General features: G+C 45.2%; 1 protein-coding gene across 1 annotated transcript; it reads right to left on the bottom strand.

Moving 5' to 3' along the window:
* Positions 1–282: 282 nt before the first annotated feature.
* On the bottom strand, positions 283–14,849 carry Cfap20 (cilia and flagella associated protein 20). The gene is made up of 6 exons (XM_005078638.4): positions 14,524–14,849; positions 4,035–4,114; positions 2,888–2,999; positions 2,179–2,367; positions 1,148–1,258; positions 283–709 (listed from the first exon to the last, which is right to left on the bottom strand). The coding sequence occupies exons 1-6, from the start codon at positions 14,605–14,607 to the stop codon at positions 704–706; spliced, it is 582 nt and encodes a 193-aa protein (XP_005078695.1). The 5' UTR covers positions 14,608–14,849; the 3' UTR covers positions 283–703.
* Between the last annotated feature and the right edge of the window lie 6,472 nt (positions 14,850–21,321).

Below are 21,321 nucleotides of genomic sequence, written 5' to 3' on the forward strand. Positions count from 1 at the left end.
TGGTGGCTGCTCCAATGCAGGAGAATCAAACTGAGACCATGAAGGGCTCCATGGGGACCTTCAAATGTGTGTAAGAGCAGCTTAGGTTAGATGGCATTTTGTAGTAAGTCAATTTACAACCCCCACGTCACTAAAGTGACTCTCCTGGCGTCATCCTGGCTGTAACTCTGTTATTAGGTCATCTAGAAGTTGCTCCAGTCAGTAATGCAGGCCTGTCTTACACTGTCACAGCAAAGTGGAAAGAGAAACATAACCATAAAAAAAAATAAAGTAGAAAACAACTTTACAAACCAAGAATATAGCATTTTATTCATTTCCAGATTATGTGTATTACACAACATATACATATATTTAGATAACATATAAAAGAAAGAATAAATTGTAGGAAAAAGTATTGGTCTGGATCTGCCTTGTAGGACGTCTGTAAATCCGTGCATCTGTTGTACGTGTGTCTCACATGCCAGGGCAGGCAGCACAGGAAACCCCAGCAGTTGTGTGTCACTCAAAGCTCTGCTTTCCCCACTGAACTTAGAATGCAAGTAACAGAACTGTGGCATGGTCACTGGTGTCCATGACAAAGACACCAAGTGGTAAATGAGCCATAGCACAGTGGATTATTAGATGGTTTTGCATTGTCTCTATGTAGTTTTTTTTTTTAAACTAAGAGTCATGTCCAGAGTCTGTCCCCTTAGATGCCGTGCAGTTATTGCTGAAGGAGAAAAACAGAAAAGAGCAATCAATTTCAGCTATTAGAAAACTGAAGGTCAATGACACCAGTCCCCTATTTTTCTGATGATAACCGGGTGGACACTGGGCTGTGGGGACACAAGCGTAGCTGGAACAGGAAAAGTGCACACAAGTGTCCACAACTGTACCCTGCTTGCTCACTGAGGCTGACCAAGAGTCAGCCAGAGGGTATTCTTCCAAGAAGACCCATGAACAGGACATAGGGTGGCCTGAGAGGGGGAGGGGAGATGCACCGTGGTGGGGGAGCAACAGAACAGGTCACAGCCCATCCTCAGCTTGGTGATGCTATGCTGGAAGGAGAACTAAGAGGTGCCAGCAAGCCTCCAGGGTCAGTCAGTCAAGGGGATGTCCTAGGCCATGGCTCCCCACCCCCTGGCTTCCTTAAGGAAGGATGTCTTACTTTGGCCTTGTTCTGAACTGGAAGATACAGTTTGAACTCTGCCGGGAGCTCATCTTCTGAGTAGAGTCTGTCTGAGAAATAAACCCTTCGGATACGACAATTTGCATGGATCTGTAGAAACAAGACTCATTTTGACAGGCTAAATACAACTGCTTGCTCTTTGCCTGATTCACCCAGAAGCCCTCTCATGGTACTCCCAAAACTTCATCTCCATTAGCAAATTGGCTTTGCTTTGGGGTAGATTCCAACAAGAGGGGGATTCAGGGGCCGGAGAGATGGTCCTTGGTTAAGATAACTTACTGTTCTTGCAGAAAAAAAGACCGGGGTTCAATTTCCAGTACCCACACCATGGCTCACAGCTATCTGTAAATCTAGTTCTGGAGGATCTGATACCCTCTTCTGACCTACTCAGGCAAACATGTAGTGCACATACATGCAGGCAACATAGTCATATACACAAAACAATCTAAAAAACATTCGAGGGGGTTAGAGAGTTGGCTCAGTGGTAAGAACACTTGTTGCTCTTGCAAAGGACCCAGGTTCAGTTCCCAGCACCCACACAGTATGTAGCTCACAACCACCCCTACCTCTAGTTTACAGAATCCACTAGCCTCTTGTGGCCTTCTAGGGTACCAAGCATGAACATGGTACACAGATGTACTTGCAGGCAAAGCACACATACACATAAAATAAATGTACAAATTTTTAGAAAAAAAAAAAAAAAAAGGAGCCCGGTGTTGGTGGCACACACCTTTAATCCCAGCATTCAGGAGGCAGAAGCAGGAGGATCTCTGTGAGTTCGAAGCCAGCCTGGTCTACAGAGCGAGTTCCAGGACAGCCTCCAAAGCCACAGAGAAACCCTGTCTGAAAAAAAAAAAAGGGAAAGAATTTTGATTGTTGAATTTATCTTGTTTGAGTAGACCTCAGAATGTTCTCTGGACCTTTTCCAGGCCAAACCCCCTGAACAGTGCCTTGGGAACTTTGGCTAGAAGCCCCACATTGCCCTGTCACACGTATGGAAGGTGAAGTACCTGCACTCTCAGGGTCTCGATGTAGTTTGTGCCATACGCCCGCCGGGTGAAATCAGACAGGTTGAACTGAATCTGGTTCCAGCCGTCGTCCAGCCGCATGGGCATGGTACAGATGAAAGGTTTGACACGGGTGGTGCTCTGGTAGTTACTTGCTCGAAACCGCCGACGAACATTTTTGTCATCTAGTACCTGCAGCACCCGGAGGAGGCCCACACTAGCTCCATGTTCTCAGGCTCAGACAAGCTTTAAGACAAGAATCTGAGCCTCCACGGCCTGGTTCCCAAGGCCAAACCCCAGGGAGAATAAACAAGCCAGAGACAGGTCACACTGGTCACAGATGGCCCGGAAGTAGTAAGTTTATCTTATTTGTTGTCAAGACAACAGCAGCTGCGATGACATATGTCACAGCCAGCAGGCGCTCAGACCATAGAATGAGTCATATTTCTTTCCTCTAAAAACTCAAAACTATTAAAACTGAAACACTACTCAACATTAAATATTCACTCCCTGAATGGCATGTTAATCTTTAAGCCTTGAACTCTTGGAGCCATTGATTAGACTTTCTGGGTACTGTTCCTTTTGAAGCCTCACATTAAAACTTTGGTTGTGAACACCAAACTTACACTCATGAGAGCTGCATGCAGAGGCAGGAAAGAGCACACACTACAGGACAACAGGCACGCCTACCGCCTGGTTCCTGCACACTCACCTGTACCTCAAATGTAAAATACTTCTTCAGATTTTTGATGATCATGACGAGGAAAGGCAGTTTGATTCCCAGTGTCTTCTTGGGGTCTGCAGGACATGTGATGTATGTGGTGCTGTCAGCAGAAACACCGAGGAATGGGTTGGTTACTTGCTGTGGTGTGTACAATACCACATGATCCAAGAGTAAAAATTAGAAACCAGATCTAAAGGATCCAGCTTTGTCACCTAATGAACCCCTCAACAGTTCAGCTAATGAACATTGTTTTTAAATGCCAAGACTGGCAAGACAGAGCAGTGGGCAAAGGCACTTGCAGTCAAACCTGATGACCAGTTTGATCCCTGGAGCCCACAAGGTAAAGGAGAAAACTCTGATCTCCAAACACACACCATGGCATGAGCACCATCCTCCCTTCCCTATGCACATACAAAATGAACAAAATAAAAAGTTAAGTGTCGAGTATAGCGATCTGCAAGGCTGTTGGAGGCCAGGAGATAAAGGCTAGTTTGGGCAACATGAAAAGATCATGTCTTTAAAAATCAAACCCAGCCAGGTGGTGGTGACATACACCTTTAATCCCAGCATTTGGGAAGCAGATCTCTATGAGTTTGAGGCCAGCCTGGTCTACATAGTGAGTTCCAGAACAGCCAGGGCTACATAATGACACCCTGTCTTGAAACCTCCACCCAGAAAAAAAAAAAAACTAAACAAAAGAACTGACTCAAACAACAACTTGAGACCAAAAATAAAGTATCCGGAAAACAGTCTTGGAAGTACTTCTAGTAAAAGAAGACTTCAATTCTAAGGTAAATATGGAATGATAAAAAATTTAAAAATTGGGTTATTGAAAACTGTAACAGCTGCAGCTGGGTAATCAGAGCATTCTTCTATACTCTAGGTGAACAGCAATAACACAGCTAACTGCTCTCTGTGCTGGGCATGGGTCTGAGTGTCATAGTTGATCTTCACACTAACCCTACAGGAAAACACCCCCATTTTGCAGATGAGGAAATGAAAGCTGAGATTAAGCAAACTGCCTGATATACAGTGCTGCAAACAGTGCAGGGGATCCACAGACAGCCGGATCCTGTTAACACTGGGGCATACTGCCCTCCCATGCAGCACTTCTAGAATAGAGCTGGCAACCTACCTGACATTTGTCCCTTCAATCTCTAGCACCAGGGACTGGATGTCATTGTCAGTGATTCTTTTGATGTGGCCATTCCGTACCTATAAAGGAAAAAAATTTGTCAGGGTTGCAGTGTTTGACAACAGCCTTATAAAAATTCTGAAGACTGAATGAGCCCATTGGAGGAAAAGTGGCCCAAGAACACATGACACACAAGTTGGTAACAGCATGTCAAAGCCTATGCACAAAGGCGCATTTCCTCCACCTGTCATTTGGAATAAATTCCTTTCTGATTCAGACTCAGCTAACATTTGCTCTTTATTCTGTAACAGCAAAGTTCATGTATATTCTTATTCAACTCCTACAGCAGCAATAAAAACAAAGGTAAAGTGATAAGAGTCCCATTCTCAGACTGAATGTGGCATCCAAGGACTGTAAACGGGAGGTCCCAAGTAGGAGAATGGGTATCCTAGACCTTCCACTAACCATAGCTTCTTTGTCCACAGAGATAATAAACTACTGTCAGCTGAGCATGGTGGCCCACACCTTTAATCCCAGCACTTCAGAGGCAGAGGAAAGTAGATCTCTGTGAGTTTGAGGTCAGTCTGTCTATACAGTAAATTCCAAGATGCCCAGGGCTATATAAAGAGACCCTGTCTTAAAAACAAAAAACAATGAAAAGGTCACTAAGAAGGAAGGTATCAGGTGAAGAATGTTGATGCACACCTCAAATCCTCAAATCTAACTACTAGAAAGCTAAGGCAGGCGACTACTTTGAATTACAGGCCAGTCTGGCCTACATTGGAGACCTTGTCTCAAAGAAAATGTGTATTTATGTGTGTGTGTCCCTTGAGTTTACTCCTACTTTTCCTTTACCTTCTTTTATATCACTTTATACTCTTCTTAAATATGAGTTCAGATCCTTTCCATACCATGCACAGACATCTTCATTTTCAGTCAAGTGATCTCTCTCTTTTTTTATTTTCTTTCCTGGCTCATGTTGCCTAGATGGCCTAATTTAGCACTATACATACATATACATACATACATACATACATACATACATACCTATATACAGGCATTCATACTACATATTAAACATTAAATATTAATTTTCTTAAAATAATTAGGAATAAACAAGCATTTCTGAGCACCTAACCCAGAAGCAGCTAATATGGAAAAGATCAATAGGTATAGAAGAGGCTACAGGAAAAAGAAAAACCGTGTCTTCTGGGTATGACAAAAATGGCAGTGTTGGCTTCATAATCAATGATTCAATCTCACTGACTAAATCTCCTTGTTCATTAATCAGCATGCTGATTACAATTTTATTTTCCATTACATTTGCATATAGGGAGCCTGACAACAGACTTTTGGGATATTTGTACACTGTGAAGATATACAGCTGTGATTGGTTTAATAAAGAGTTGAACGGTCAATAGCTAGGCAGGAAGTATAGGTGGGACTTCCTGACAGAGAAAGGAAGTAGAGAAGATAACTGAGGTAGAGAGGAGGCACCAGTGGGGGTGGTGCAGGTATGGACAAACAAAATGGAAAAAAAAAAAGTAAAAGCTACAGGCAAAACAGATTAATATAAATGGGTTAATTTAAGTTACAAGAGCTAGCAGCACAAGCCTAAGCTAAAGCTGAGCTTTCATGACTAAGTCTCCCTGTTGTTCTTTATGAGCTGGCAGTGGACAACAAAGCTTACTACACAATACTTTTCCACACAGCTCCGTGCTTTCCCATCAGTTTCTGTGTGCTCTGTCACTGAGTTTGATCTATTCTCATTGCATGTGGTGTTTCCCGGTGACATCTGGAACCACTGCCCATCTTGTTCTACAACTGCAGTGGACTTGTCTGTGAAGCTCAGCCAAGAGTGGGATCAAATACCATGCAGCCTTAGGATCTTCTTCAGTGCTCAGTTCTGTGTGAGGCATAAGCTAAGCATTCAAATATGTGCTGACTCTGGAATCTGTCACCTTAAGAGCTGGCACATCTGAATAGGTTCAAGGAGGGCTTTAAACATTCCTGGATAACATATCGACCATGGACTGTTTATAATAGCAAGTTGGAGATCATGGGAGCATCAGAAAGCACGTGAAGCTAGTGGCATAAGAAGGTTTCTTACAAAACACCCTTTGGTGCCATTTTCAGACACAGAATTCTGGGCTAGATGGGCCTCTCAGCTCTGCCAATGGAGCAGTTCTTGGGTTGTCAAGACACAAATGTCACATTGAAAAGCTTCTCAAACAAAGCTGGACACACTCAATGCCCTCCTGCTTTGAATTCTGGGCCACTTTCCAACAGAGATTAGAAACACAAAGGCTTAAGTCTGTGTAGAACATGCCAGCACTGCCCACCTCCTCCAATGCTCCCAACCAAAGTAGCAATATTTCTCCTCTATATTTTGTGGAAAATTTGGCAACTTCTTGAAGGAGGAATCTGTCAAGAAATTATTTACAAAAAATGTGCTATAGCTCTACTGGTAAGAACTGGGAGCATTCCAATAAGATACAATATTAGTTTTATAACATATTACTAGTTATTCTCAATAACATAAACATTTCTTCTTTAAAGAGTAGCTACAAAAAAAAAGTAGCTGCAAGGGCAGGGAATTCAAGAAACTAATAAGTAATTAGGTCCTCAAGTCTACTACTATTGCTAGAAGGCAACATGTTGCTATTTACCCAACATTGTTTCAAATCATGGAGTTAATCTTAACATTTCCGAAAAGTTCTCTGTCCAGAGTCAACAAGAGGTCTCCCCTGGCTCAGAAAGCAGCCAGTTCTCACAGGGAGGAACTGTGAGGAAATTGGCCTTCTTCCCTTCTCCAAGTTTACAGCTTGCAAATCTGACCCACTCAAGTCCTTAGAAAGGGAACAAAGCCTTCCAAAGCATGCAGAGGGCAACAGCTCTCTCTGTGTGCTAGGATGAACAGCTAGGATGAACTCTAGAATCCCTGGGCCTCTCTTCACCCAGAGGCAAGTCAACCTGATTTGTTAGTAAATCACAACCTCCCCTCCCCATAAGACACCTTTCAAAGGGCTACAAACACAAAGGAGTGGAGTGCTGATGACTGGGATAGGAGAGTTCAAGGACAGAGGACTTCTCAAAGTCTCTTCTTTAAGGCTCCTAAACAAGGGAGTGGTTCCTGGGGCAAGGTTTCCACCCTCTGCCCTCTAGAAATGACTACATTAAATTATAGACCAAGCTGGGGTGTGGTAGTGCATGACTGAAAAACTAGCACTTGGAAACTAGGAGGATCTCAGTCTTGAGGCTAGCCTGGTATACAAAGAAAATTTCATGCTAGCCAGGGCTATACAGTAAGATCCTGTCTCCAACAAAAACAAAACACAACAAAGACACAGGCTGTCATGGCCTTCAATTGTCCAGGCCTTCCAGGAAGTCAGCCCGTCCTCTGAGCAGCTCCTCATAAACACAAGTGGTAAGATGTATGTCTCCGAAAGTCCCAACTTCCTTTCCTTAGCTCAGAGTTCACCGGGCAGGCCTGGCCTTCGGATGAACATAAAATGTATCTGCTGATATTTAGTACTCAAGGCGGAAGCAGATTTCACTTAACTTCTTCCTTTAATTAGTGTGCACCGCTTCTGACATTAATCCTTTCATCCATGATATACTATCACAGTCAGTGTGGCCTATGAGTATTCTTTTTTTTTTTTTTTTTTTTGCTTTACTATCCTGTGGTGATATTTATGATTTATTAAAGCTTGCCTGAGGATTCAGAAAGTAAAGTCAGCCTCAAGCCATAGAAGCCAGGCATACACCTTTAACCCCAGGACTCAGGATTAAGAGGATCTCAGTGAGTTCAAGGCCACCCAGATTTACTCAGATTGATCCAGTCCTAAAGAGAAACAGCTCACACACAAAGAAGATCTCAGTACCTGGGTTCACACACCTTTAATCCCAGCATTAGGGAGGTATATAAAACAGGAGCAAGATCTCAGTATCAGCCATTGATTCTCCAGTCACACTGAAGATAGGAAGGCTCAGTATCAAGGAGGATAGGAAGGCACTCGGTCCCAGAATTCTCCAGCCACGCTGAGGAGAGGCAGCAGGATCAGCCTGAGGTAGTGGGAAGAGCTAGTGGCCCATTGCTTTGTTTTCTGTTCTTCAGCTTGAAGTCTGAACCCAAATATGAGTCACTGGGTCTTTTACTTTTTGTGTTACACTATCCATTTACTAATACTTAAAATTTGGGGCTGAAGAGATAGCGTAGTGGTTAAGAACACTTGCTGTTCTGGCAGGTGCCAGGTTTGGTCCCCAGCATTCACCCAGAGTCATGTTACTCCAGTTCTAGGGCCTCTGATGTGCTCTGCCAGCCTCTGCAGGCACTTGCACTCACTTGGTGAACATAAACGCTATCTGGCAAGTGCGCATGGGGACACGCACATACACTCAAGCAAGCAAGCAAGCGCGCGCACGCACACACACACACACACATCTTTAAAGTTGGTGTGATGGAGATGCACTTTTGGATGTCCACTAGGGTGCTTCCAGAGGAGTTTAAGTGAGGAGTGAAGACTTACAAAGTGGGTGGCACCAATCTACCTTCTGCTCTTTCTTACTCCACCATTGAACAAAAAGGGCAAAAGATTACAGTCAAGATTACAGTCAAGCCGGGCCTTGGTGGCGCATTCCTTTAATCCCAGCACTCGGGAGGCAGAGGCAGGAGGATCTCTTTGAGTTCGAGACCACCCTGGTCTACAAGAGCTAGTTCCAGGACAGCCTCCAAAGTTACAGAGAAACTCTGTCTAGAAAGACAAAAAAAAAAAAAAAAAAAAAAAAGATTATAGTCAAAATTCCTGGTCTGATTCCTGGTCTTCACAGGTGAGGAGTCCTAGCTGCATGTTCCTGCTACCATGAACTTGGCCATGCCTTTCTCCCTACTATGAACTAATTCCTCCTTGAACCAAAAGCCAAAAAATAACTTACTTACCTTAAGTTGTTGTCACAGCAACTAGAAAACATGCAAAGTAACAGGTTTAACAGGCACAGTGGCTAAGGCCTATAATCTCAGAACTAGGAAACTGAGGCAGGAAGACTGCCACATGTTTATGGCTGCCTTAGGCTTTGTAACTCCAGGGTAGCCTGGGCTACATTGTGAAGACCTTGTCTTGTACGAATCCCAGCACCCACACAGAAGTGGGGCACACCTTTAATCCCAGCACCCGGGAGGCAGAGGCATGTGGATCTCTGTGAGTTTGGGGCCAGCCTGTTCTAGAGGGTGTACCGGGACTGTTATACAGAGAAGTCTGTCTGGGGGGAGGGGGTCTGGGTGTGGCAATGCACTACCTCTAATCCCAGCACTGGGAGGTGGGAGTGGCTAGACAGGCAGATCCCTGCGTTCATGGCTAGCCAGTTTAAAAGCTACCCAGTGTCTACCTCCACAAGTAAACACATCAGCACACATGTGCATGTACACATATACTACCATCAACACAAGATAAAAAAAGGAAAAAAAGAATGGATTTCTTAATGACATATGCAAATGTGATTATATTTTATTTTACTTATTTTTTTATTTTTCTGCCTGACTATATTTTATTCTTATTCATTCCTGTGAACCCTGACTCCTCCCAGCCCCTCTCATCTGGACACATGAAGTACATGGGGGCTTTTGAACCCAAGTTACTGGCAATTACAGGGGAATGCTCTTCAGTACTACAGACACCAAAGGTACAAACCTTAAGCTCATCTCCCAGTTCTTCTCCCAGGCTTTTCATGGTTGCTAGGCAACTAATAAGGAACACTGATTTTTTTTTGCCCCCTTCTCAGTGTAAACCCCAGGGAGGAGGGTCAAGATGAGGGAAAAATAATACTACAGGGATAGGGAAGAAGCTGGCCAATGTCCACAATTGTACAGAGTGATTCAAAAATAACACATTAGCTGTACCATTCCTAGCCCTCCCCCCACTTTCATTTTCTGGCTCCTCTCACTCATCGTGGCAGGCAGCTGAACCCTCAGCCATCTGGCAAGTCCTCTTAATGACACATGTCCCAATTTACATTAAGCCCTTAGATCTAGTAGGCCACTGCAGCAAGAAAGTATCTGCCCAGGGCCAGGGGCCTGGCTCCAAGTCAGAAAGCAGGCAGAGGGAGCCCTCTGTGGGAAACTATGGTCATAGCTCAGGCTCATGGGACCTTGGGCTACTCTCTCCATTTGCTGTACTTTTTAGGACTTACACAGCAGACCCGCAGTTGGAACTCACACTATAGACCAGGCTGGCCTTGAACGGGGTGCTGGGATTAAAGGTGTGCACTACCACCACCTGACTCCTAGTGTTTCTTGAAAGGGCACAAGTAAGCAGAACTCATGCTTTCATCCAGTTACAGTAAAAGCCATTATTCATTAAAAAAAGGCCTTGGGAAAGTGAAAATCATTTTCTTTTTTTTTTCTTTTTTCTTTTGGTTTTACGAGACAGGGTTTCTCTGTATTGTTTTGGACACTGTCGGTCCAGCCCGGCCTCAAACTCACATAGATCCGCCTGCCTCTGCCTCCCGAGTGCTGGGATGAAAGGCGTGCACCACTACTGCCCATCGTGAAAATCATTTTACTCTATCCAAAGGTACTCAATTCCATCCACGGAATGATTTAACATACATCAACAAATTAAAAGTTAGGGTCTAGGGCCAGCAAAGTGGTGCAGCAGATAATCACTTGTGGCCAAGCCTGATGTCCTGAGTTAAATTTTTGGACCCATGTGGTGAAAGAAGAGAACCAATGGGCACAGGCATGATCTCTCTCACACACACACACAAATAAAAATGTAATTATTTATTTTAAATTTTGGAAAAAGACTTTGTTCATCCTTAAAATGAAAAATGGGTACCCAGTCACCACGACCATTCAACAACAAACAACTCCGATAGTCTGATTCCATGTGGAAACAGAAACAGCAGCAGTTGAGAGGAAGAGAAGATGGGAGAGTGAGAGGGAGGGAGAGCAGGAGCAACCCCATGGGATTCTGGGGAGCAGACTGAAAGGCATGCAGCACTATGCAGGATGAGGAACACTTATTTATTTTTGCTTTCTGAGACAAGATCTCACTATGTCACCCTGACTGCCTGTGCCTCCTGATTCAAGTTGTGTTCAGCAAGCTCTAGCATCTCGAATAAATGTAAGATTTATTAGTTCCAGAAGTTAAGGAACATTAAACAACCAGCTGACTTATTTCTACACTCTTGGTCTGAAAACATACAAACATCTTTACCAGGAAACTGGTGTAGCCAAATCTTAACTAAATTCAAGTGTGACAAGAAGGAAGCTGAGGCCGGGCGGTGGTGGCACACGTCTTTAATCCCAGCACTTGTGAGGCAGAAGCAGGTGGATCTCTGTGAGTTTGAGACTAGTCTGGTCGACGGAGAGTAAGTTCCAGGACAGGCTCAAAAAAAAAAAAAAAGAAGGAAACTGAATTAATAAACAATTCAGGCTGCAGGGTCAAGGCAATATCAGAGACAATGCCTCCTCGGAAGTGAAGTGTGACCCACAGACTAAGGAAGATGGAAGATGTGGGCAGAGTTTGGGTGAAGGCTGGGGAGCAACAAGTGCAGAGGTTGTCAGTTGAAGAAAGTGGACTAGGCAAGGAGGGGAGGGGAACCTGGAGTTAAGCGGGTGGCAGACCACCTGCCTGGGCCTCAGATCTTTCCACTCTAAAGATTTGCGAGTGGAAAAGCCAAAGAACCACTGTTGTAGAATATTATTTTAAGGTGTGTTACATTTGTTTATGCTCTGGAACATTTGTTTAATGATGTAAAGATGTGTTGCTTTTGCTTATGCTGGTTTGTTTAACTCTGTGAAGCTCTGTGACTGTATAAAACGCCTGATGGTCTGGTAAAGAGCTGAACAGCCAATAGCAAGGCAGAAGAGAGGGTAGGTGGGGCTGGCAGGCAGAGAGGACAAACAGGAGAAATCTGAGGGGGTGGAGTAAGAGAACAAGGAGAGGAGGACACCAGCCAGCCAGCCAGCCGGCCGGCCGGCCAGCCAGGGAATAAGAGGGAAAATAAGAGGGAAAAGGTAGATGGGATAATTTAAGAAAAGCTGGCCAGAAACAAGCCAAGCTAAGGCTGGGCATTCATAAGCAAGAATAAGGCTCTCCACATGTGATTCATTTGGGAGCTATGTGGTGGGTTCCCCAAAAGAGACTAAAAGAGTAAAAAGTAAAAAAATAACAGATCATAACTACATTATTTTAATTCAGTAGCCTATGCAAATGCTATCCTTAATCTTTCAAAATTGTTTTTCACAGAAACCAAGTAAGCATTCTCTCTGTGCACAAACGCCAAAGTCAGAATAGTAAGTATCTGTGATATCAAAATAAGGACTCAAAATATCACTACAGACTATATGTACTATCTATGGGCAAAGGACCAAGCTGTATGTAGGTAATATAGACAGACCGACCTGTCCCCCCCCTCACAATCAGACTTCAACCTTATTACAGCTCTGCATTATTTGCTGGGTGGTGGGGGTGGATTTTTTTCATAATTCTGTTTCTTCCAAAATATTTACAATGCCAGTCACTCAGATGATGCTCAATAACTCAGGGATAAACATTATCAATTCCCGTATTTCCTTGCCGGGACTGGATTCCTGGTTACTGAGAACTTTATAACTTAACTGAGGAAAAGTCCAATAACAACAAAGCTGATGTGGATAGGCCCAAACTTCCCTCTTTCTCCTCTCGTCTCAGTGAATTAATTTATTTTGTATTGTGAAGATTTGGTTAAAACGAATGTTCCAGAGTTTGCCAAAATGTCTGTTTAATTTGCGCTAACAGTGCTTCACATGCGTTTATGTCATCAGGGCACCATTGGACCTCTAGTGGCATTGTTAAGGGACACGATGCACCATGGTTACTCTGCTTTCATATGCCATGTGTAAACATGTTGACTAGTCACAAGGCCATGCTTGAAAGAAAAAGACAAAGCACATCACAGATCAAAGCCAGGGGGCATCAAACGGATGCTTCTTATAAAAGCTTTACCACTACCATCCCACCACAACCCAGCATGTTCTCCGGCCCTGCTCTGACTGCTTCACACCAACACTCCACACAGCTCAGTTTCCAAATTCAAGTAGCACACAAGCCGGCACTCTCTACACCTTCTGTTCTTAGCAGTCGAGATACCAAGGCTGGTGAGCCATCGTCCTCCCAGCGGTGCCATGGGGACCCATCCCGGGTTCTCTTTGCAGGGGTCTAATTTAAGAGCTCCTGATGCCTCATTTCAAAGTGAACAAAAGATTAAGAACATGGGGGAGGGGTTAATGGTCTGTCCCTATGCAATACTCTTGATGTAACCAGTGATGGACAGAATCATTGGAAAGAGAAGACTTGGCCAGACTGCTCACGGATCAAAGGCCGGATCTTGTGGTGCTTTCACCTGACTTAACCAAACAACACTATACTCCAAACATGCCTCTCTCAAAGCTTCTCCCAGGACACACAACTGCCTAGCGCTGACAAGCAGAAGGCAGTGCAGGTGCGCTATCAACCACCGTGTGGCCCAAAGCCCTCCTCTGCAAATAAGAAAGACACTGTATAGTTCCAGCTCCACTACCAATAAACGTGCTTACTTGGCCTATCCTACCTACACCTCTATAAACACTCCACTAGGCACCCCACCTGTCTCCCCTAAGAGGGAAGTACTAAAGATAGTCCCTAAAATCGCCTGGCTTCCGCATTCGAGTGCCCACTTTATATATTTTTTAAAAAATGGTCCAGCTGACTGCCCCGGGGATCTTCATGAGAAATAATAAATGTAGACCAGCTCACATCCAGCTAGATTTTTTTTTTTTTTTGGTTTTACGAGACAGGGGTTCTCCGTATTGTTTTGGACACTGTCGGTCCAGCCTGGCCTCGAACTCACAGAGATCCGCCTGCCTCTCCCTCCCGAGTTCTGGGATTAAAGGCGTGCGCCACCAACGCCCGGCTCCAGCTAGATCTTAACATCTCCAAGAGTGGCCAGGGAGGGCCACCATCTCATGTGGTAGGCGAAACTACCATCCATTCTAGAGGAGGCCTGGATAAAATACGGAGGTCTGAATTTACGGCTCCCGAGAAGCCTCTGACAATCACCATTTTGCAGTTTTCCCAACGGAGAAAGCCAGGTGGGGAGGAACAGTACCGACTCCAAGGCACAGAGAGCTTGCGGCAGGTTCCAAAGGCTGGCCTGTCAGCGGTCAGTGACGCCGAGCGAGCTAATGAGTGAGACCTGAACGCGGCTGGCTTGGCCCGAGCGGTTGTGGCTGCGCCTATGTTCAGGATGTTCGGGACAAAAGCCCTCAGCCTACAGAGCAGCACGGTGCCTGGCCCCGGGGGACACGTGCATGCCTTTCGTCGCGGGGATGTGCGTGTCAGGCTAGGCGGTGGGCACTCCGCACCCATTCTACTGACCGGAAAGCCGAGGCTCAGCAGTCACACCGTCACGTGGGCAGCGAGGGCTGCGGGCCGGCCCCGCCCCCGCCCCGCCCCGCTCGGCCGCTCACCTTTTTGTCCCAGATCTGCAGGGGCTTGCTGCCGATGCTGTAGAGGATGGAGAGGAAGCCGCTCTGGAACGTGTTCTTGAACATCTCGCCAGCCGCGGCCCCGCAGCCGCCCTAGGCCGGACTGAAAGTCGGCACCGAGCGGCGGAGGACAGAGGGGGCCGCCGGTCCGAAGGAAGGACGCTGGGCTGCAGCCACTGACGGCGGGAAGCGGCGTCGCGTCGCGGATCCGCAAGCCTGGGCGCGCACAGGGCCACCTCAGCCCCGAAAGCACAGCAACTGCCGCCCGCGCCGCTAGCCCGCCTGAGAGGAGGCGGAGCGCCGCCGCGGCCCGCCACGGATCCCTCCGCACTCCTGAGCCCGCCTCCCGAAGGAGCATCGCCCAGTCCGGCCGCAGGAAGAGCAGCTTCCGGTTTCTTCCACCCTTAAGCCCGCCCCTTCCTGCCTCCTATGGCGCGGTACTCGGTTGCCAAGGAACTATTCCTCTCCTCTCCCCGCCGCAGCCCAGAATTGGTTCCCAACAGCGGAAGGAGACATTGAGTTTACCTTACATGTTGACAGTGCCTGCGGGGTGTCATGGGAACCGGGGAGGCAGTGTAGAGGGGTGGAGTCACGACAGGCCCCGCCCCCGAGGGGGGCGAGCGAGGAGGGGGACTTTCTGTGAATGACTGATTAATGTTGCTTGGCGTTGTGGCGCCATCATTTAATCCCAGCAAAGTCAGAAAGATCTCTGAATTCGAGGACAGCCTGGTCTACATAACGAGCTCCAGGACAGCCAGGACTCATAGAGAGACCCTGTCTCAAAAAATAGATGTCCTGGGGGACAGAAGAACGTGTGAGCGAGTGAACCAGTATTGAACGTCTTATTTACGACATCACCTTTAATTATCAAGTGACAGTGAATTGAACAAGATGCTGGGGAAAGCAATATGCTGGGGAAAACGTATCGCCTTAAGTGCATTGATTAGAAAACAAGAAAGCCTGAACATTAAGATAAAAGCAGGCCGGGCGGTGGTGGCGCACGCCTTTAATCCCAGCACTCGGGAGGCAGAGGCAGGCGGATCTCTGTGAGTTCGAGGCCAGCCTGGTCTACAAAGTGAGTTCCAGGACAGCCTCCAAAGCTACAGAGAAACCCTGTCTCGAAAAATACCAAAAAAAAAAAAAAAACCAAAAAAAAACAAAAAAACAAAACAAGAACAAAAGATAAAAGCAGAAATTAATAAAATTAAACAAAATTGGATTGGTTGACTTGAACCAACAGCTGATTTTTTTTTAATGCATCAACGCCTAGAACATTTTAGGAAAGACATAAGCTGTGGTATTTCAAGTGGAAGGAAATCTCAAATGTGGGAGACATCCCCTGTTGCCCAATGTCTTCCTCTATGGTATATTGTCCAGGTTTCCTTTGGGTATTCTGACACACAGAAGACTTTGCAGCAAAGGCAATCATTTTTAAACAATTTTTATCATCATAGTTGCAAATTACTATGTGATAGAAATATGGAAATTTTATTTATGTATTAACTCAATCCTCAAACCAAAGCTTTGGGTACTCCATCAAGAATTTCTAGATACAGTGAAAAAAATGAATTTATTACTGTATAAAATAAAACTTACCATATGTAATTTACTTTTGCATGATATCTGGATATCTGCCCAACCTGTTTCAAGTTCTTTTGCAAAAAGTCAGGTGTACACAGTTAATCCCAGCACTCAGAAGGCAGAGGCAAGTGAATTTCTGTGCGTTTGAGGCCAGTCTGGTCTACATAATGAATTCCAGGACAGTTAAGGCTGCTACACACAGAGATATCCTGTCTTGAAAAAGAAAAACAAAACAAAAAAAGTTAAAAAGATAATGTATGAAGTCTTTTGAGCTGGAAATGAACTGATCTAATGTTGAATTTTGAGGAATGGTTGCTTATGTTGAGCTTCCTACATAGACGACATTTGCACGAAGAACTCCATCTCTCTTCTCCCAGTGTTCTGATCTCTTTTTTGTCCCAGTGAATCCACACGCAAATGCCCTACTTCTTCCTGTGGAGGTTGGATCCTAAGCTGTCCAGGACAGAAGTTTACAGTCACTCCCTTCCCAGCTCCCTCGTGTCCTGTGGACATCTGCTCGCTGTAGGCTTGTCTAGAAGTTACCAACTTGATTCCTTGTGCATACCAAACCCGTGAAGTCTGCCTCAGCTCCCTATTTCTCATTGTAGGTCTTTTTGCCGGATATGTCCCCAATTTAATAGAAGCTCTGAGCTATGGGTGCCATCCTGGCCCAGGGTGTCAGTCACTCCTCATGTCCTGCTGGTGTCACCTAGCACCTCAGTCATCTTGCATTCCTTTGTCTTCACCTAGGCTGCTGCAGCTGGGCTGACTGGCTAATCCTTACTCCACTTAGAATGCCACTTTCAACTGGGCGGTGGTGGCGCACGCCTTTAATCCCAGCACTCAGGAGGCAGAGGCAGGCGGATCTCTGAGTTGGTGGCCAGTCTGGTGTACAGAGCAAGTTCCAGGACAGCCAGGGATATCTCAGAAGAAGCAAAAACAATTTACTTTCATGCTCCAATGTGTGCTTCCTATGGCTGCCATGACAACACACCACCGCATCTTCAGTGGCTCAAAACCTCAGTGGCTCAGAACAATAGAACTTTTTTCTTTCACAGTTCTGGAGGTGGGATGTCCAAAATCAGAGTTGTCGGAGCCACCGTCCTTTGAAGGTGATAGGAAAAAAGAAACCCTTCCTGGCTTGAGGCATTTCTTGACTGGTAGCAACAGCAGTATAAATTCTGTGTTCATTTTTACATGGCCGCCTTCCCCCCCACTTCTGTGTCCTCTCCCCTCTAATAAGGATACTAGTCATCAGATTTAAGGCCCACCTGGAATCCAGCAAAGATCAATGTGGACTGTGTTTGATCCTCCTTATATTGGGCTTGAAAGTTATTGTGTGTACTGGATACTTTTATGTCAACTTGACCCAGGCTAGAATAATCAGAGAGGAGCCTCAATTTAGAAAGTGCTTCCATATGATCCGGCTGTAAGTAAGCCTGTAGGGCATTTTCTTAATTGGTGATTTATGGGGGAGGGCCCAGCCCATTGTGGGCGGGGGGGCCAACCTTGGGCTAGTGGTCCTGGGTTCTATAAGAAAGCAGTCTGAGCAAGCAGCATGGAGCAAGCCAGTAAGCAGCTCCTCTCCAGGGCCTCTGCATGAGCTCCTGCCTCCAGGTTCCTGCCCTCACTGCTTTTGATGATGAGCTGTTATAAGGAGCTGTGAGTAAATGAACCCTTTCCTCTCCAAGTTGCTTTGGTTATGGTGATTCATCACAGCAATGGTAACATTGAGACACTATGATCTGACATTTGGGTACAGAAAAGACCGTGTGATCGTAAGAAGCATACAGGTAAATGGGCTTGGTTCTAGCATATTCTCCCCAGGGGTATGTAATGAGTCCTTTTCTGTCCCACTACCTTCCAAATAATGACATTATTAATAGTAACTTCTTTAATTATGAAAGCTCAGCCTATAGCTTAGGCTTTTTCCTAACTAGCTCTTATAACTTAAATTAACCCATTTATATTAATTTATGTTCTATCTTGCACCTTCTGTTTCCTCTCTGTTTGGCTGGTGACTCTGCCTTTTTTCCCCCCAGAGTCCTGTGTGTCTCCAGAAGTTTCACTTAACCTCTTCCTGCCTAGATATTGGCCATTCAACGCTTCATTCAACCAATGACAGTGAACATCTTCACATAATGTGCAAATATCCCCCAACAGGGGTGAGTGTGCTTTCCTCTGTTCATGCATCCCAGGCCCTGCCAGTGTCCACTATTGTGGTAGGCACTCAGTAAATAAATGAATAGCGAATGGCTAGAGAGATGACTGGAAACCAAATGGTCACTTCTGTCATTCAGGTCTGTAACCCTGCCTACTTAGGAGGAAAGAGGCTCAAACGTTCAAGGCCAGTCTATGTGGAGAGTGAATTTAAGGTTAGACTAGGCAACTCAGTGAGATCCTGTCTCAAAATGAAACAAAAGAGAAAGAGGCTTGGAGATATAGCTTAGTGTAGACTCCTTTCCTAACATGCAGCAGCCCCTGGGTTCAGTCCCTAGCACCACAAAGAGGAAGGACAATCATCGAGATGGGGACTACCGTATAGAAACAGAACAATTGCAACCCAGGCAGCAGCAACAAAAGCTCCCATGTTGCCGATCAGAGCATTCCAACTAGCTCAGGAGGTGCATCACAGGGTATGCCTTGGAATGTCCTCAAAGACACAGGCTTAGCTTGTTAACTCACGGCTCTATCTGGACTAGAATCTTTGACTATGGTGAACCAGAACTGAGGCAAGTTATATCATGTTGGTAGAATATCAAAACAGATGGACATTGGTTTTTAGGGTTCTTTTGAAGTGGAGAGGATTGAGACAGGGTTTCTCTGTGTGACAGCCCTGGCTGACCTGAACCTCACCTTGTAGACCAGGCTGGCTTCGTACTGACCCAGATCTGCCTGCCTCTGCCTCCCAAGTGCTAGAATTAAAGGCATGTGCCACAACAGCCCTGCTTAGACATTAGTTTTTAATGACTGATTTCATTTTTAAAAATTTATTTCTTATGTATATGAGTGCTCTATATGCATTATGACTTTATGCCCAAAGAGATCCCACTACAAATGGTTGTTAGTCACCATGTGGTTGCTGGAATTGAACTCAAGTCCTCTGGGAGATGTATGTGGTTTTGTTTGCTTGTTTTTTTTTTTTTTTTGCTTTGTTTTGTTGTTTTTGTTTTTCAAGACAGGGTTTCCAGTGAATAAAGTCCTGAGTGAATGTGTGCTGTTGACAAAGGCACAGCCATATCAATGATCCCAGAGCTTCAAACCCATGAAGGAATGCTGAAGCCTTCCTCTGGTCCCAGAGTGGATATTGACAGTTTGTGCAGAAAATGTCCATCATAGCTCCCCCTCCATATTTACAGCCTGAAGACTGCTCCCTCCCTCCTAGAGATCATTCCTACCAACATTAGGTAAGCCTGTGTCCTGATGCAGCTGTAAACCATAAACCCTTCCTCCTTATCTCTACTAACTCCTAGCCTCCTTGTCAGGGTTTCTCTGTATTGCTTTGGAGCCTGTCCTGGAACTCGCTCTGTAGACCAAGCTAGCTTCGAACTCAGATCTGCCTGCCTCTGCCTCCCGAGTGCTGGGATTAAAGGCATGCGGCACCAACATCTGGCCAGTCTTCTAGATTTTATATCTACAGACACATTTAACAACTCTGATAATAGGGCATGCACCTCTCAGAGCCAGGAACGCAGATAAAATCTTGACAAAAGCAGGGTGCTTCATGTCTCAAGAAGGGATCTGACCTGTAAGATGTGCTGTTAACTGATTAAAGGGGACTTCTCAGCACTATATCAAAGGGAAAGTAAGGCTATGTAGTGTGGGATCCAGAGGCTGCTGCCTCCAGCCTCAGTAAGCAGTGGGGCGTTCTTACCACTAGAAATCCAGTGAGAAGGAATTCTTTCTCTGGGGCCTATTTGAGAATACAAAGCACCCATTATATGTTCTATATACAGCCAAGTAACAAATATTCTGTGGTTGATACCTAGAATATTAATTGCTACTTCTCTAATAAATGATAAAGGCTTTCAGCAGATTTTAAAAAATACTTCCAAATTTATCATCAGGTAGATGGACTTGATGGTGGGTAATTTTGACAAAAGGTGGCATGTATAACTTCACATCTATGCTACAGCATCCCCCAAAGGACATCATGCTAACCCCCGGGAGCTATACATCAGACAAGGATGATCTGCTCTCCATCCCTCCTTACATGGTATCATTCAGAATGCAGCCCTGTGAGTCTGGCTTCTCAGCACAATGCATGTGAGAGGCACCTTGTGTTAAGAGCCTGAGAAAGAGAAACTGCAGTCTGGAAGGAATGCCCATCCTTTCCACCTCCTGGTCCTCTAGTCGTGTCTCCCCCTGCCCCCATCCACCACACACCCCATCCCATTATGCACACACATACAATTTCTGAAAGTTGAACTATACCCCTTTAAAAAGTAATTTTTAGCCGGGCGTTGGTGGTACACGCCTTTAATCCCAGCACTCGGGAGGCAGAGGCAGGCGGATCTCTGTGAGTTCGAGACCAGCCTGGACTACCAAGCGACTTCCAGGACAGCCTCCAAAGCCACCCTGTCTCGAAAAACCAAAAAAAAAAAAAAAAAAAAAAAAAAGTATTTTTTTATCCTACACACACACACCTATCCACAAATGAGGAGCAGATTTGCTCACTCAGCAATTCTGGAAAAAACAAAAAACAAAAAACACAAAATCTGGAAAGAGCCCAGTTTCTGAAGGCATTGCTTTAACTGTGGCACATCCCCCGGAACACCATGAAGCACAGGGAGAGAGGGGTACACGCTGTCTCAGAGTTTGACTGTCAACTGGAAACATTTTAGAAAAATGTATCATTTTCTCACATTTTATCATGAAAGTCACGGTACGTTTTAGATGATAGTAAGGGTGTATGGAAACACAACAAAACATCAAACTGAGTGAGAGCTGATATGGCCTAGAGGGGCTTTGACTATTAGATGATAGTAAGGGTGTACAGAAACATGAAGAAACGGGTCAAACTGAGTAACAGTTAATGTGGCTTAGAGGAGATTGAACTATTAACTTTTGATAACATTTGAATTGTTTACTACAAGCATAGTAACTTGTCATAGAAAAGACATACAGGACTTCTGGTGGTGTGAGCGTTCTCTGACAGTGCATGTGTGCTGGGGTTGGGCTACATGGGTCTCAGGTTAG

This window comes from Mesocricetus auratus, unplaced genomic scaffold (genome assembly GCF_017639785.1).
Source record: "Mesocricetus auratus isolate SY011 unplaced genomic scaffold, BCM_Maur_2.0 Super-Scaffold_100714, whole genome shotgun sequence".
Lineage (NCBI taxonomy): Eukaryota > Metazoa > Chordata > Mammalia > Rodentia > Cricetidae > Mesocricetus > Mesocricetus auratus.

What these genes read in the sequence shown, in the direction of transcription:
- Cfap20 (XM_005078638.4), bottom strand. Translation starts at nt 14,607, where the DNA reads ATGTTCAAGAACACGTTCCAGAGCGGCTTCCTCTCCATCCTCTACAGC. An exon ending in ATTGAAGGGACAAATGTCAG is followed by an intron (nt 3,000 to 4,034) that starts GTAGGTTGCCAG and finishes TTCTGCTGACAG; the next exon opens with CACCACATACATCACATGTC. An exon ending in TCGAGACCCTGAGAGTGCAG is followed by an intron (nt 1,259 to 2,178) that starts GTACTTCACCTT and finishes TTGTTTCTACAG; the next exon opens with ATCCATGCAAATTGTCGTAT.